The sequence below is a fragment of the Cynocephalus volans genome, chromosome 17, assembly GCF_027409185.1.
Source record: "Cynocephalus volans isolate mCynVol1 chromosome 17, mCynVol1.pri, whole genome shotgun sequence".
In the NCBI taxonomy this organism is placed as follows: Eukaryota; Metazoa; Chordata; class Mammalia; order Dermoptera; family Cynocephalidae; genus Cynocephalus; species Cynocephalus volans.
This window is the reverse complement of record NC_084476.1, coordinates 27306290-27324557: the sequence shown is the minus strand read 5'-3', so window position 1 is coordinate 27324557 and position 18268 is coordinate 27306290. Positions and strand designations below refer to the sequence as shown.

Here is an 18268-nt window from a genome sequence, read left to right as displayed (position 1 = left end):
TTTCTCTAATGAAATCATGGACAACTGTAGCTTTTAATATGTTTCCAGGGCAGGATGGCAAACGGGTTTCTACTTGAGTTCCAACTCTCATTAACTGGTGGTGTCTCCTTGGCACACCATGTAGAAAATGATTCTGAGGCTGCATTTAGGATTAGAGAGAAAGAGTGTAGTGGTCAACCAGTGATATCTGTTATGAGTACGAGTGGGGGAATTTACGGGGGAATTTTTGTTAAATTATCATCTCTCATCTCCAAACCTACCCTTTGAACCTCTACTTGGTGGAGCTGGGGCTGGGAGCCTGCAAACCCCATTTCTGCTTTGCCAGCTGGCTCTATGACAGGTTCTGTTAATAAGGGGCACTAGAGGGGAGGGTCTTGCTCCTGCCTGTCTGCCTCCTGCTCTTGCACATCAGCCCAGCCTTCTCGCTTCTTCACCCTGGCAGCAGCAGTTCCTCCTGTAGCTGCAGCTGAATCTGGTTGCAGTTTCTACCACTGGCAGATCCAACTTCGTGGCGTTCACCTCAGACATATCAGCACCAGCAGGCTGGTGCCCCCTCCTCAGAGTCTGGGTCTGGCCCTTGGGGCTCATCCTCTAAGCTCAGAGATACCAGCACTGGCCACAGGGACCCTTGCTCAGAAGTCTGAGTTTCATTTCCCTGGGGCTCCTCCTTTAAGAGTCTAAGTTTTCATATTTACAGCATGTTTGTTCCTTCAGCTGCAGGGATGGAAAGAGCTGCCTGCATTTGCTACCTCTGGTACCTTAGAGTGTGTCACTCAATGTGTCATCCTGGGAGCTCCTGAGAAATGCAGATTCTTGAACCCTCACCCCAATTTACTGAGTCTCTGGGGATGGGGCCCAGATCTCCAGGTGACTTTTGTGCACACTGACATTTGAGAACTGCTGCCTTTGAGTTCTCTTCTTGCCCTTTCACATAGCTAATTAAGAACTGTATATACCTCGGACTGGCTGATTAGCTCACTCAGTAGAGCATGGTGCTGATAACAGCAAGGTCAAGAGTTCAAATCCCCATACTGGTCAGCCACCAGAAGAAAAAAAAGGATACAAAAGAACATACACCAATTAATCATTCTTTGTATTACAATCTCGGTTCGCACTCCAGGTGTGGTTCCTATCTCATGACTGGACCCTGACTAACACAGCATCTCGGTCCTTGGATGCCTCTTTCTTTCTGCATTCAGGAAATCCCGTAACATGAAATCACAGGAATGCACCTGCTCCACGCACCTGGACATTCCCTCGGGAAGCATTCTCCAACTGGGCTTTCAAAATGTTACACTTCACGTGATCCGCCACAGGGGAAGGCAGAAGTGGGGTCTGAAGAGTTTTCTCAGGAACTTTCTTTTCTTCAGCCTGAGACAAATCAAAATACGGGTAACAGATTGTAAATAGAGAAGAAAGAAAACATGTATGTTAACTTTTCCTCACAAGTATAACTGCAAATAACACGCAGACCTTTACGTGGACGAATGTGTCCCCAACTCCTTGCATTTTTACCAGTGCTTTACTATTTGCAAAGGATTGCCAAGCAAATCATCTCATTCTCTTTGCAGCAGGGAGAGGACATATCAGAAGTTGGAGTAAAGATTCAAAGAGAGGAAGGGGCTCTTCCAGAATCATACAGTGACAGCCAGTGGCAGAACCAGGGCTTCAAGTTTCCTACACCCCAGTCCAGTGCGATTTTCCCCATAATTGCTACCTCTTACATAGAAAGATTCAATTCTGTGGCCTTCTGGGTCAAGGGGAAAAGTGCAAAATATTCATAGGTATTTTTACAACAAATGTTGCTGAAAATTGTGATTCTCAATAAGGAATTTGTATCTTCACTATTTTTGCCATATCCTGTGTATTAACTGAACATATACCTATAATTCATGTGATCCAGCTAAGCTGGATTACCCTGGGGCTACCTATTTGAACCACGTTGAAAGCATTAATATCTTTGAAATCATAGGCTTTGTGACTGCTCTGTTTATTATTATACATGATGATGTTTACATCACCATTTAAAGAAAGATGATGATGGTGATGATGATAAAAAGAAAAATAATGCCAGTAGCTAACATTTACTGAGAGTTTATTATGGGCCAGCCTCTGACTAGGTATTTCATAGGCACTCTTCATCGAATCCTCTCACGGAACCACCCCATTTGGAGGCAGGTACTATCATTATCCCCATTTTATAGGTAAGAAAAAAAACAAAGCAAAGAGATGGGGAGACACTTGCCCAGAGTCACAAAGGAAGAATGTGGAAGAGCCAACATTTGTACCCAGGAATGATGACTCCAGAGCCAGAGCTCCTGACCACACAGCTACACTGGCTTCCTGCACCGTCTCTTGCTCTGATTTTTTTTTCTTCGTAAGATCATCATGATGATCAGATGAGGAAGAAAAGATATGAATGGCACTTTCATGTCAGATTTTTGGTTAGAAAAAATACATATTTAGCCAATAAAAAAAAAAAGAACATTGGATGCCATGACACTAATAATCCTAAACTGTCAAGTTGTGTTGAAAGAACTGGCTCATTTGACTGGATTCATTATCCTGAGGGACTTAGCTTTCTCTTTTGGGCAAATAAGTAACTTAACTATTTTGAAAGATGAGGTTTACAGTATAGCCTTGTGTTTGTAAATTCTGTTACATTTAGATATTTGTTTCATACTTGAATGAATGTTTGCGTCAATGTATAGTTAATTTTTAATTGGATTTAATTTTTTGGATTGATATGCTGGGATACAGGAATTAAGTTGGTTATAAAGCCCATTTGAGGTTTTTGACAATTGCTTAAGGGGAAATAGTTATACTGACAGTAATGGCCGAAGATCTACTTAAAAAAATAGAATGCTGCTAAAATAAGAATGAGAATTCAGCATTGATTTTCCCCTTGAAGTTAATAATTCTAAGCTGCTTTTTGGGACATAAAATTCAAGCTGGCTTGTTTCTGTTTGATCTGGATGAAGCAAGAGCAGTAGTGTTCAGTTGTATGAACTGACTCAGGAGAGGGCCAATATCAATTCTGGAAGATTTGTGTGTTGTTATATGAATTGGTTTGTATAAAAGGCATCTCTGTGGGAGACAAACATCTGGATTATAAAATCATAATTCCAGCCTGGTGGAAGGCTCCAAGAATGTTGTGCTTTCTCTCTTTTGCATGACCATAGTTTGTATTTTACATTCAATCAGTTTGAATTACAGAAAGATACTTTATTGTTCAATATGGGAATACAGATCCAAAAACATTCAAAGGAACAACAATTGGGCTTTGATATTATTGTAGCTGGAAACAGGCCATCTGTTTGGAGATGTCATCTGGGGATAAAGAAATGATCAGATGCTTATTTAAACTGTTTATACAAATTGTTTACACATTCAAAATCTGGATATTAAAATTCCTGTGATAATTCTGGGTACAACTTTGGAACTGGGTAGTGAAAATGATTTCTCACTATTAAATTAAGAACAGGAAGTTACCCAGACCTTAGACAAATCAGAGGATTCTTGATCCTTGAGGCTAGGAAAAAAAACCTTTATAAGCTGTTCAAGCCAGTGATCCCTAATGTGGTGTCACGATAAGAAAAGAAGTCTGTTGAAAGGAATGTTTTACTAATGATAAAGTGTGGAATATAAAGCATATGTACTTCACAGGGCCTGGTTTTCCAAAGCCTTGCAGTTTCAAATATTGACCTTGTGGAGGACTGGAAATTTCCCTCAGGGTATAAGTCTCTGTTGCAAGATAAGAATTGTGGCACAGCAGGTTGCTGGCTCAAAGACAGGCTAGTTACTGATTGTTACATAAAGATACTGAGAATTACTATAGGAAGGAATGTTTGCTAAGATCAAACTGTTGTTGATAGGACCATTTAATTGCCATACTGGAATGTCATCTGGCTTGTTTCACTGAAAGTTACCAGCCTATACTGTTAAACTATAACCCCACCTTTGCTCTCTTCCTGTAACTTTCTGGTCTGGAAAATAAATGCAGAAAGAGAACCCCAATTCAGTGTTAATTTCCCAAGGAAGGGTTGCCTCTCTCTTGAGGGTTCCAGGAGATTAACCACTTCAGGGCCTCTCACTGCTCAGAAGAGTTGGGCTTTGAGTAATCCTTTCATCTCCATCACCCAGGGGAAGTGGGGTGACAAATCCATGGGGGGGGGGGCAAAGCAGCGCAAAGCAACAATAAAGAATCATAGTGTGAAGTAATACACTTTGCTTATGTGTTAGGACAAAGTTAAAGTAATCTGTATAATCACATCACTCCAGCTTACTTGCTTACTGATGCATTTCTTTGAGTGGAGGAGAAAAGAGGGACGTTATAGCTTGAGCTCCAGGGACATGTTCAGTAACTCACAGGTGCTTGGGTATGCCATCACCCAGAGCAAACTACAAATGTCCCACCAATAGTCACGGCAACTACAAATTACTGTAGAGCTTGTGAGTTCTTTGCTGCACAATATTTTTGGATTTTGTCAAACTCTGGGTAAGCTCCCATTAAAACCATTCACCATGTGTATTGCAGAAGAAAAGTTGAAAAGCAGGAAACTAAGAGCAAGAAGACCAATCCAGGAGCACTTGATGTATTGGGTTGAATCCCCAGCATCTAATCTAAGCCTACTCGATAGAGATTTGTTGAGTGAGTGAATGTTAAGTGTCATCCTGCAGGAGGAATTCTTTTTAGCTGGCCATCAGGGAGGGTGGTATGGAAGAAAAAGTAGGTGAGCAGGGATTTGAAGGTTAAACCTGAATTTGGGGCCCATTAGTGACCAAAGGGACTTTAGGCTGCCCTGCTCAGGGCCTGGGTGGGTGAAGGGGGAAAGCAGGGGAGTGAGGGTCTTCTGAGAAATCCTGGAAGTCTAGGGTGGAAGAACAGCCAGCAGAAGGTACAACTTTCCCACGCTCACCAGCGCAAGTAAGGAGTTTCCTAGGCCAGTTCTTCCAGATTCTTCCTGTTCCCTCTCATAAAGGGACAAAGCTAAGCATTAGAGTGGAAGAAATGAACCATGAGTGAAGAAGACTATCCCTTTAGGATAGTCTAAAATTCTAAAATTAAAATATGTGTACAACAGTGGTTCTTAACTGGGCAATTTTGCCCTTCAGGGGACATTTGGCAACGTCTGGAGACATTTTTGGTTGTCACAACTGGATGGGGGTTGCTACTGGCATCTAGTGGGTTGTGGCTATCCTACATGCCCAGGACAGCGCCCACAACAGAGAATCATCAGGCCAAAATGTCACTAGCGCCGAAGCTGAGAAACCCTGGTGTAGCACATGAAGATGCATGTTGGAGTGCAAAGGGAAATGGACTGGCAATTGGGGGCCCAAGGACTCTGTGGGACCTTGGGAAAGTCATTTCCCCTCCTCTGGTTTCAGAAGTTGAGAAGGTTAACTAAAGGACAGATCGAATCCAGCACTGGCATTTACAATTCTAAGATAAAGTTTGGTTTTTGTAAGGCTGCCCATTTGGATAAGAAGTTTAGCCAAAAAGGGAACTTGGCTTCTGCCCTGACCCTTCTTCCCTCTGTACTTCAATCCCTCCCTTCCGTCCATCTGCAAATGGTTACTGAACATCTACTGTGTGCCAGGCACTGGCAGAGGGAGACAGAGCAGTAAAAATGGAAAGAGGTAAATGTGGACGCTCCCTCATGGCGCTTTCAGTCTAGAAGGAGAGAGAGACAACTAACAAATGGATCTAGCCTATCGGCCAAAACACTGACAGCTATGCCTAGTGCTGTAATTCGCCCACCATGAAGCTAAGTGAATTTTTGTCCTAAAAGACGGCCTGAGCAAAAATGTCAGGAAACATGGAGTAGAAACCCCTCCAAGGTAAAGGCACCAGTTCAGGAGGCAGGCCAGGGTAATCATCAGAGGTCTGACGTGAGCACCAAATGCATGCTCATTGCAGGGCCCTGGGCCTTGGCACCTTGTTGATGTTGATGTGCAGAGCAGGCCAGGGTCCAGCAGCCTTCACAGTTTCCAGTTCCAGCTTCTTGAGGTGAGCAGTGGCTTCGCTGAACAGGACAGGTGCTCCTGGACTCAGTTCTGCAAGTGGCCAGGGGAAATGAATACCGCGATGTTGAAAACACAGATAGATATAGGGAGAAAGGGATGCTTGCCAGAGCCCAACCCCCAGCACCCTTTCTGCCCACTTCCTCCTCCTCCAGCAACTTGGATCCTTTGAGTGAGCATCAGCTGATGGGATGAGAGAATATCTGAGGTCAAGGTTTCAAGGCCTAACTCCCCAATCTATGAGCGGGATGGCCCTGGGTAAGTTGCTTTACCTCTCTGAGCCTCTGAGCCATTTAAAAATAAAAATAAAATTACTTACCTTGCAGGGTTGCTGTGAATATTAAATCAGGTCACTCATGTACAAATGCTTTAAAAATGGGAAAGCACTATGCAAATTGGAAAGATTAGTGTTCAGGCTAACAGGCATATAAAGTGCTCTTAAAAGCCATGTTATGGGGCCGAGCCCGTGGCGCACTCGGGAGAGTGCAGCACTGGGAGCGCAGCGACGCTCCCGCTGCGGGTTCGGATCCTATATAGGAATGGCCAGTGTGCTCACTGGCTGAGAACCGGTCACGAAAAAGACAAAAATTTTAAAAAAAAGTTAAAAAAAAAAAAAAGCTATGTTATGTTTCTAAAATCAAATCCATTGATTTTTTTTATTTTTATTTTTTTTTGGTGGCTAGCTGATACTGGGATTCAAACCCTTGACCTTGGTGTTATCAACACCGTGTTCTAAAAGCTGAGCTAACCAGCCAGCCCCAAATCCATTGATTTTGATTTTTGTACTACTTTGGACTAGTTTGCCACCGCTCCTCCCTCTGGCTTGAATTTGCTCATTAATACATTAAATACTTAATAATATTAAAACACTTGTGCCAAGTATTGTTAGCAATTGGGATCTGGGGAGCTGAAATAAAAAGGTAAATGAGACACTATTCTAGTCTAATGGGAGAGATAGATGCATGCATAGACATTCTAATTAAGGGTGATAAAAGGTTTACTTAATTGCTATAGGACAAAGGGAAGGCACTCCAAAGCCAGGAATGGGGGACAGGTGTTAGAGAACTTTTCATTGACAAGATGACTTTTGAGCTGGCTTCTGAGGGATGTGTAGGAGTTCACTAGGGTGGAGAAAGACATTTCAGGTAGAGGGAAGAACAGGTGCAAAGGACAGAGCTGGGACCTGGCACAGTATTTGGTGAGAAGAGAGTAGTTCCATGTAGCTAGAGTGTGGTGAGGAATGAGGGAAGGCTGGAGACCTTGGCAGAGGCCAGGCTATGAAGGTCTGTGTGTGGCCATGCTCAGAAGTGTGGGCTTTATCCTAGGACGGTGAAGAGCTATTGAAAGGTCTTAAGAGCTATCTGGTGAGAGCTATGAATTTGGCAGCTCTTTATGGAGATTGTGCTGGAGAGGGTGTCCCTTAGGAGGCTATTACAGTCATCCAGATACAAAGAGATGAGGCAGGGACTAGGGTAAGGGCAGTATGGATAGTGATGAGGGGACAAAATGACAATTCTTAAACACCAAGTGGGTGACGAGTTCCCATTTCCAGCTCAGCCAGCCCAGAATTGTTCCTTGTGAAGGCTGAATGGCTCGTCTGTTTCACCAGCTCGTAGACTCATGAAATGTCCAAGTTGGAAGATTCCTCAGCGATCATCTGGACACCCTCCAACCCATTTCAAAGATGAGAAAATTGAGGACTAGAAAGGGGACTTTGCTCAGCAGTGAGAACTGGATTCAAAGCCTCTTGACCTTTGCATCTACCTCAGTGCTTTTCAAACCACATGTGATAAAGAACCAGTTATTCCCACCCTGCCCCCATTCATCAGAGATGAGTTCTTTGGTAAAATATAATAAAAGTGAGTTTCTAGAAAAATAAAATAACAGACATACAAAATCCAAGCCCATTTTTTTTTATTAGGTTTAACAGATATAAAATTGCAATATAAAATATTGCTAAAAATGTTTCTAATTGCTTACTCTCTATTTCTGTAACTTCTTTTCCTGGGACCTGTAACAGTGGCCAGGCTGGATCTACCTGAGGCCACCTTGCTCTCGGAAGTGGGATGTCAGAAATGGGACAAACTGGATTTTTCTGTAATTAGGAAAGTAAAAATTCCTGCCACCACCTCCCCACTTCCTATTTCCCACTGGCTTGAACCAGGGCTGGTTACTGCACAAGCGAACTACCAAGAAATGAGGCGGAGAGAGAATTGTTACTCTGTAATGAAATTGGAGTTTACTGGTAAATCATGTTCTCTAAACTGCTCCTGCCTAAATGCATAAGGCTCTTGTCCACTCTTGCTCAAACCTGGTAGCGCAGCATAGCATTGCCGCTGTACGCACTGCACTGAAAGGCTCTGTCTTGAGAGTCTCGGGAAGGCGCTCATGCCCTGAGCACTGCTTCCCCCACCCCTCCCCTGCCCCCTCCACCCCTACTCACTTGCGAGGGATTTACTGCTGGAGTTTGGGGACCTCAAAGGCCCCTCTTTGTTCTCCAGGGTCAGCGAGAGGCCATAGCTTGGGTGGTGCTGGTGGTGATGCCTTCCCAGAGGCTTGGTGGGGAACGGTGTGCCCCCGTTCTCCTCGATGCCAAAAGGCAGCCGGTCCGAAATGCTGAGCACTGGGGAAGGGAGCGGGTAGCTGTGGAGGTTGACAAAGTCAGGATTTAGCAAAGCAGAATGCCTTGATGTTCTGCATATACTTTCAAAGACGATCACCAAGCATTAAACACCAAGAGAAACAGGCCCAACAAACAGATCCCTAGGGTTATTGAAAAATATGATACAATGGCAATGTCATACTTAAAGAAAAAAGAACAAAGTGGAAATCTGTATATATCAGAGACTTTCAAAGAAATTCTCAACTTTGAAAATAAATAAAATAATTCCTTTTTTTTTTTAAAGAAAATATATTCCCTAAATGGTAGGAAGAAATAAAACAATAAGAGAAAATAATTTGTAAACCATCCATGATCTCATGATATAAACTGGAAGTCTTGGTGTCACTTGGTCCTCCTTTCTATCCCCCCCAGCATGCAGAAAGCCCCTGCTAAGGTTACTGCTGCAACGTCTTGCCATTCCAGTAGCTCCCCTCTGTTTGTAGCAATATTGTCCTATTTGAAGCCCATGCCATCTCCCACCCACACTCTTGCAACAGACTCCTAACAGCTCTCCTGGCCTCTACTTGCTCCTTCAGCCCATTCTCCAGAGTAGTTGACAGAGTGCTGTTCCAACTGCATTCCAGAGCATGGCACTCCCTCTTTGAGGAGCCTGAATACATCTCTGTTACTAGTAATTCCTAACCATTGTAAGAAAGAAACCCCTTTGGAAATCAACGAATACCATGGACCTTCCCTGCAGAAAAAGGCACAAGAGGCAACATTATTCCACACACAATTTCAGACCTGTCGCCTCTCCATGGAGCCAGGTTAAGAGCCCCAGTTTGCAGGATAAAATCCAAATTCCTTTATCTGGCACTCACACCCTATGATCTTGTCCCATTCTCTCTTCAGCCTCATCTCCTGAGACATCCTTCTCTACACCCACCTCCTTCCCATCCTGGTACCTTTCATGTCTTTCTGCCCCCTAGAGTCCTTCCTCATCTCTCCACCCAGCTGAGACACCCCTTCTTGTAGGTAGACTTCCAGGCTTTAAGACCCAGATAAAGACCCCCTCCTCACACTCCCAGGCAAGGCTAAGCCCTCTGTCTGCTCATTCTCATATTCCAGATCTCTACGATCCACTCCTTCACTCTGCCTTCAGGGAGCTCACTACCCAGTGCAGAGAGCTCCGTGATTCCGTCTATTACAATCTTACCAGAACTAACTGCTGAGGCAGCGTAGAAGTGAAGGCAATTATTGCTCCTGGGGGAAGGGGAAGGTGTTAGGGAAAGTTAATAACGCAGGGAGCATTTGGGGGAGATGGTAAAGCTTTGGTGGACACTCTTGAAACAGAGTCTTCTTTCTCACATGAAACCCCATCCCTTGTGTTTGTATGGGGTTGATAGATTCCCCTCAGGGTTAGGCCTGAGACTCAAGCCTGGCCAAATTCCTCCATCCTAGTTACAGTGATTTGTTCTGCCACATGATCCAGTCTGGGACAGAGTTTTCCCTGAGATTTAACACATAAAAACTGGAAGATAGGTTCTCTCTTCCTTTGCGAGAGTCAAACAAGGCCTTATTGTGACTTCTGTGGGCCCCCAGCACTTTTGCCTTCATCCTTCCTATATTAAAAAAAACTGAAAATTATATTTCACAACTGCATTTGTATAAAAATAAATATATTAATATAATGTAATAAAACATTTTCAACTAAAAATTATTTTCTTTCTTCCGATTAAAAAAAAAATTAAAACATTTTTGTGAGCCCCTAAAAGTATTGCGAGCCCAAGGCACTGCGCCTACTGTGCATAATAGATAAGCCAGCTCTGGCTATAAGGATGCTGTGAGTTGCGACTCTTTGCGACCATGTCCCCTGGACACAAAGAAGTTGTACCTGTGGGAGTGAGGCCAATGCACAAAGGGACACAAGATGAGCAGAGGCTAAAGGTGCATGGAGAGAAAGAACCTTAATGGCATCATTTGAACGCCTGGTTCCAGCCACACCTGGAACTGGTTCTAACCACTGAACTTCTCCATTATAAGGTTCAGTAAATGCCTTTACAATTAATTAATTAATTAATTGCTGGAGGTAGTTGGGTTTCTCCCATGCTCCAAATCAGAGGAGGGTTTTTGTTTGTTTGTTTTGTTTTGTTTTGTTTTGTTTTAATCATTTGTGTGTGTTTGTGTGTATGTGTAATTTTTTTTCAGGTGGAAAAGGTAGACACAGCTGCTACAGGCCTAAGGAATAGCATGAGCAAAGGAGCAGTGTTTGGTCTAGGAGCAGGATGTCTGGAGAAGAGGAAGTGAGGTGAGAAGATGACAAGCTGCGGTTGCTTCTGAAGGGTTAACTGTGCCAGTTATCATGAGGGCAACGAGGCGCCACGGAAACTGTTTAAGCAAGGGAGTTACATTCCAGAAAGATCATTTTGAGTGCTGTATGGAGGACGGACCAGTGGGAGGGAGACTCCAGTATCTCTCTGTTAGGAGACTGCTGCAGGGTGGGCCTGGACTATGTGTGAGGAGTGAGGTAAGCTGCCCAATGGGATATTTCCAAAGTCATTTGTGGGCAGGGCTTGCCGGCTTGTCCCTTGGGGACCTTGGGGGAAGTGGGTATCAGGGAGGCCTTGGCTGCAGATGCAGGATATATTCTGGAAGAAATGGCACTGCTTGTTCCCCATGTTGCCCCAAGAGCTAGATCTCTGATCCACCCTGGCTGCCTCCTGGAGACTTTGCTCAAGGACAGTCCTACATTGTGTGTATGTGTGTGTGTGTGCCTGTGTGCACACACGCAAATGCACATGTGCACTTTTGCATTCTGGGGATCACGACCCATCCTTGCCTCTCCAACCTGAAACATCATCAGGGAATCCACCCTCCCCATGGAAGCAGCAATGGGGCAGCACATAATGCACCAAGTGGAGGTTCCACCCCAACCTTGCAGGGGAGCCTTGGACAGTTGCTCTGGTCCTCAGTTTCCTCAACTGTAATACGAGGTGGGTTAGGCAATTTCTGGATCTGAGAACCATCTTTTCTTCCCCCAACTATTTATCCTGTACTTGCTATGTCCCAGGTACCATGCACTAGGACATTTACATAAAATGTCCTATTTTTATAAAAGTGGAGACCTTTGCTTGATACACAGAGGTACTCCATAAATACTTGGTGGACGGACGAAGGAAGGAAGCAAGGATTAATGAAGTTATGGAGCTGGGATTTGACAACAGCTCTGTAGACTCTAAAGCCTGTTAACAGGAGACTTCAGATCAAGATGGAGGAATAGACCGTCCCCAGCATCACCCTCTCCCACAATCAACCAATTTACAACTATTAAAAAGCAACGACAACCAAGCTGGGGCCGTGAGTTCAGGGGAAGAGGAGGAGATACCTATGGAGTTCATGAAGACAGGAGAAGCCACGATGAGAGAAACACAGGATCCTCCCACCATTTTGAGCCCTGGCCACTTCAAGGCTGCAGTTGGTGAGCACATGGAGCAAGAGCTGGCAAAAGTCATAGCTGTACCCTTCCTGTGAAGTTTCTTGGAGGTTGAAGGGGAAAGGAGGGCCTTGTTGGCCCCCAGGGCAGCAAGACCGTGAATGGAGTTCCTGTGGACCCACACAGGAATGACAGGCCACAGACAACTGAGAAAAGGAGCCACTCAGAGGCTGGTGAGTCACCCCAAAGGACCGGTGCATGGCCCGTCCCATGGTAAGTGTTTGGAGTATGGGCGGTGGGGGAGACAGGCCCACCGGAGGAACATTTGGGGCACAGCATGGACAGCTTATCTGCCCCCCAATTAGCACAGGCCCATTCAGTGTAGACTGGTCAGGAATATAGAACTGCAGGGGGGGCAGTTGCTGAAAAGACACAGGCCCAGACCAGAGTTTCCACACAACCCAGGTGTGCCTGACCTCACAAGACCCAGAAGTTCTCACAAGGTCAATTAAAACCTGAGATGCACAAAAAGCCTTCCCCAGAGAATCAGCAGCAAAGCACTAATTTAGCTCAACCACAGGGCTCAAATGCTGGTTCCCACAAGAAATTCCCCCATTTTAGAAGTAAGCAAAGGACAACAAATTACATCCAGTGCAGAGTGTAAGTGGTGGGAATAGCTAATAATCCAACAGAGAACTGATACAAAAAACAAAAAACCCACAGATCAGAGACAAAGTTCTGATATTAACCATAAATGTCTATCACCACCAAAGAATACCCATAAAACCCAGAAGGACTGGAAGCCCCTTGGGCTCCCAAGCTGGGGTGGAGGGGGGCCAAGGGCCTCAGCCATGCCCCTCCCAATGTCTGCATCTAGCCAAGTGACAAGCACCAGGCCATGCCAGAAGTGCCCTGGCTTGGGGGCCAAGGGCCTCAGCCACGCTGCCCTGATGTCCACATCAAGCCCAGCAATGATCACAGAACTGCTGCTGGAATTGCCCAGGCCCCTGAGCTGGGGCAGTGGGGGGCCGAAGGCTTCAGCCACGCCCCCCTGACATCTGTATCCAGCCCAGCAACAACCACCGAGCGGCCACCAGAAGCACCACCCTGGGTTCCCAGGCTGGGGGCATGCTGAGGGCCTCAGCCATGCTGCTCTGAAGTCCACATCCAGCCAAGCCACAACTGAGCTGCCACCAGAAGCCCCCTGGTCTCCCCTGCAGGAATGAGGGGGGTGCCACAGTCCTCGACCACACCCCCCTTCTTCTTCCTCTCACCATATCCCCCTCCCCCTTTCCTTCTCTCCCTCCCCCCAACTGCTCCACAACACCTTAAATGTAAAAAAAAATAAAAATAAACAAATAAATAAATGTGAGAGAAAAAAAAAGCCTGTTAACATTAGTTTCCTGTCTCTCAAATGTGTTGAAAATAATATCTGTCCTAAGGAGGTGCACAGATGGGGAGTTCAGAACAGAGCAAGTCCGTTTTTGCCTGGGAGGACTGGAGAGGGCTGCACAACTGTGGCTTGTCTTTCCCTTGCCTTCCTTCCTTGCTGCTGCAGCCTATTAAAGGTCAGAGTGGGAACTGTCATTGTGTAGGCAGGAGAGACAAATACAGAAATATTTAAAAGAGGGCAGCAGGATAAGGGCATCAGCTGGATTTGAGAAAAGGAGAACAGGGAGACAGCAAGGGGTCCAAAAACCCCAAATTTTTTAACCTGGAGGATCAGGCAAATGGCATGTCGTTAATAGAAAAAAGAAGGTGGAGACCAATGGCTGCTTTGAGGACAGAAGACTATAATTGAGCATCAAACGGGTTGCAACGAGCATGAGAGTGAACACCCAAAGGGAAAGATGTCTTGCAACAGAGGTCTGGTGCACTTTCAGGGCTGGAAGTGGAGCTGGAGAGCTTTGAGTAAGAGACTCTGAGCGATGGCAAATAGATATCATCTCTCATGCCAACTCCAACTGATTCTCACTCTCTGCTTGGACTGCAAGATTGAGAAGGATCCCGAGGTTGTGCCCAGCTCCAGGGCAGAGTGCTGTGATGGATTAATGATGTTTGCCAGGGACTTGGAAGGGCGCAGTGGTATCATGCACTTGTCTTTCCAAGTTAAAAGTGTGTGGTTTTTTATCTCAAAAAAAAAACCAGAGTGACGAGTTAAACAGTAAAAAATATATACATGCAGGGAGTAAGAAATTGCACTTAATAACATGTTAAATAAAATATGCACGTGTGACTTCCATTTTACAGCTACTTATGGGGAGACCAAGAAAGAGAAATGGGAAAAGAGGCAGATGAGGGTCAGAGAGGCTGCCTGAAACTGAACTCAGGAATCTGGTCAGGTTAAGGGTTTCTAGAAGAGCAACAGTTCCTAAGCAGGCATGACCTGGGAGCTCTCTCAGCTCATACACATGGAGGACCATCCCGAAGATTCTAACACGGAGAAGCTGTGTGAGGTTGTGGGTCCGTTAAGGAAATGGCTTGTGGCCTCATGGATTGTTCCCTGCAGAACTCCTGAAGGTGCCATTCATGTAGACTATGACGTCAATGGTGTCCCCTAGGTTGTGCATCTGCCCTGTTCACAGGGGCCTTAGAGAAGGTCAAGCCACACTAGAAGGTCCGGGAGCACTCAGCAGCCCACAAGCCTCAGGGATCTTGGCTCAGGCTCAGGAGAGAGGTCAGCTCCGTGTTCACCATCATTAGAGGCTGAGGCTCACGTGGTTTCTGGCATTGTGGAAAGGAGGTCACAAGTCCTGGTTTTCAGAGTGGGTGGCCGAGGGATATGTAGGGTTTAGCCTCTGCTTCCATGAGCCAGCAGTTGATAGGGAATCAGGTGCAGAAGAAGGGGCTGCCATGTGCCCCGCCTTGTGCTAGGTGCTTTAATGTGACAGTTACCCTGCAAGGAAGCTGCTGATGCCTTGTTTGACACTAGGGCTCAGCAAAGGTAAATAATGTGCCCTGTTAGCAAATTCAACGGGAGATGTTGAACCAGATCTAATTTTTTCTCTTCTCTTCTCTCAGGGAAAGACCCCACTCCCATTCTGCCTCCAACTCCAGAGAGCTACTGATCCCACTGTGGATTGTGTCATAGGGGACTTTATTGACACAATAGAAATATCGACGGCCATGTCCTACCCCAGAACAATTATATTGTAATCTATCTCTAAATCCAATGTGCAGCCAGGGCTGAGAACCACTGCTCTAATCCAACCATCTCATTTTGCATATGGAGAAACGGGGGCTCACTATGGGGAGGGAGGTGACCAGTTCACACAGCAGGTAACTGGCTGGGCCTGGGACATGATCCAGGACTCCCACCTCTCTGCTCGCTGCCCATCTGCTGCATCTTCCCATCTGTCTAGTCTTCTATTTACGGCAGCAAATGCACTTGTCAGAAAAATCCAAGTCTTCCTCAGAACCCCAGGGGCTAGGGCATCCTTGTGTATGCATCTCATCTTCCCACCTGTACAGTAAGCTCTGCAGGAACAGAGACCATCACACCACATGTTTTGTGTCCTCCACTGAGCTAAGAAAAGTGCTAAGCAAATAGCAGGTGCTCAACTAATGCTGGTTAGACTGAGGATAAATTAAATATCAGTGCACTGGATAAATATTTGAGTGCCAACTCTTCTGTCTGGCACTGTGCTAAGCACAGGGTAAAGACAAATGAGATGTCTTTGCCCTCAATGAGTTCACTGTTTCTTTGATAAGAATAAGCCAGGGAGGGATGCCCAACCCAGCTTGGGGAGGAGCCAACAGGAAGGACTTCCTGGGGTAGTGATGCTAGAAGCAGGTGATGTCCTGAAGGATGAGTGACAGTGGGCTGGGGGAGGGGCTGCACTGGGCATTCCGGGCAGAGGGGACCGCATGTGCTAAGGCCTGGAGCTGACAATGCACAGACTGGTGAAGGGACTCGCCTAAGCTCACTGTTGGCATGAGAATGAGCGTCCCACTTTATCTTTTTATTTTTCACATTCAGATTATAAACTCATCAGGAATTTATATGTATATTATGAGTTAATTTCTAACTTTTTCTGAAATGGAGAACCAATGGTTTCAACATTGTCAAAATAATAATCCACCTTGACCCATGAACTTGAAATGCCATCTTCTTATGTGCCAGTCACTTTTCTGAATTCTTTCAGATCCATTCCCTGCTCTCCCCCTGACTGACTTTGTTTCCAAGGAACTGTCTTTCCCGGGCTCCCTGCCCTCTGGCTTCTAGGTAGGTTTGGCCAATGGGAGGCACTGACAGAGACTGGAAGGTGGAAAGAGATGAGTCTGGGTATTTATCTTCCATCTCTTGGTGCCTCAGGTGATGTCTGCGGCAGCAGCTGTCAGTCTTCTGTGGCTCCAGCTCCTACTGGACTGGCTTCCTATGGCCCTAGCTCTGGGGTGCTCAGACACTGCTTCCTCCCTTTGTCACGTTGTCCCTCCCACTCTAGGAATGATAAGCAGGTTCTGGTTGTTGCTAATTTCTGGGTTGCCTTACTGTCCAATTTAGCTTCTTAGTTCTTTCATCCCTTGTATAACCAAATTCCTGTATTAAATTCCCTCTATAAGAAATGCCTAGAGTAGTTCCAGTTTTCCTGATTCCCGTGACTGATACACAATATAAACCTGTGCCTGTTTCTAGACTCTTCATACTTTTATTGATCTTTTTATCTATTGCTAAACCAGTATCAGATTGTCTTAATTACTTGTTTTAATACGTTTTTATATCTGATCTCATAAATTGCATTCCCTTTCCCACATCATTCTTTTTTTTTTTCCTTAGCTATTTGCTGTGGATTGATTGAATAGTATCACCAAAGTTCATATATTAGAAGCTTAATCCCCACTGTAACTGTTGAGGGTGGGAAATCCTATTATGGTAATTGAAAGGTGAGGCCTTGAAGAGGTGATTAGATTGTAGGACCGTGCCTAGTGAATGGATTAATAATGGTGGTCAGGGGTGGTTCTGAGGGTTTTAAAAGAAGAGCACATGAGAGGTTACCCCTGCATTAAGTGTTCCCTGGACTTTGGAATTCCCAGCCTCCAAAACTGTAAGCAATAAATTTCTTTTTCTTATAAATTACCCAGTTCCCGGTATTTTGGTATAAGAAACAGAAACGGACTAACACACTGTTTTCATGTACTTAGTCTTCCAGATAACTTTAGAATTCAAGTTACTACCAAAATCTCATTAGAGTTCTGATTCTGAGCATTAGATATTATGAATTAATTTGGTGGAATGTATTCATAAGGAACATATTTCTATCCATTGACTCAGATTTTTTAAGTGTCTTTTGGTTAGAATTTTTAACTTTTTCATTAAGGTATGCAACATATCTTATTAACTTTATTCTTCGGTATTTTTTAGTTTTGCCCCAATTAAAAATGAGATCTCATTAATTATTACATTTCTTCTAATTTTTTATGACTAGATACACAAAGCAACTGACTTTAGGATATTTCTGTCTCTGGCCATTTTGCTGATCTCTTATTAGTTGAAATTCACTTATATTTTAAGAAGATAATCACACGAATTTTGTTTCTTCCTTTCCAGCATCTTATTCCTTATTCTGTTTTCTTAGCATTATTGCATTGGTAAAGCCTCCAGAATGATACTGAATGTTAGCAGTCATCCATGTCTTATTTCTGAAGTTTGTTGATTGTCTAGTGTTTTAATATTAAATGTTGGTTTCGGACAAATTCTATGTATCCGGTCAGACTTAGCTTACTAAGAATCTGAAAGATTAGCATGACATTCTGAGAAAATCCAAGCTGTTCCTAGTGAACACTACTTCTTTTACTGTGAACTTAAGAAAGACTCTGTTCTCAAACTTTCCGGAGTATCACCAGTTTTTGGAATTATCAGTCCAGTTTTTGGAATTCATTTTCCAAGAAACTGTATGACACCTCCCTGCCTACTCTTCGGGCATTTCCCCAAGACTCCCTAATTTTCCAAAGGGTACTGATGCTGACCCTGCATTGACAAAGGCAAATATTCTCAGTATTCTGGGAGGCTATTTTTCTGAGCTTAAGGACTTGGCTAATCACAAAGCAGAAAAATATTTCCTTTAGGTTTATCTTTTCTTTGATGTTTTAAAATCAAATTTTCTAAAGATTAGAATACATGGAGATTAAACACTGAATTCCACTCATTTCATATTAACGATTCCAAGACATCAGAGTTATTTTCTTCCAGGGATCTTATCACACATTTC

General features: G+C 44.5%; 1 protein-coding gene across 2 annotated transcripts in view; it reads right to left on the bottom strand.

Moving 5' to 3' along the window:
• The window catches only part of EPB41L4B (erythrocyte membrane protein band 4.1 like 4B), a 125860-nt gene that overhangs the window by 25511 nt on the left and 82081 nt on the right, over window positions 1–18268 (bottom strand). For both annotated transcript variants that reach the window (XM_063081812.1, XM_063081811.1), the window contains exons 16-18: window positions 8468–8667; window positions 5939–6057; window positions 1246–1371 (exon numbers count right to left, since the gene is read on the bottom strand). In XM_063081812.1, the coding sequence (XP_062937882.1) occupies window positions 1246–1371; window positions 5939–6057; window positions 8468–8667 (445 nt within the window). The remainder of the gene's footprint in view (window positions 1–1245; window positions 1372–5938; window positions 6058–8467; window positions 8668–18268) is intronic.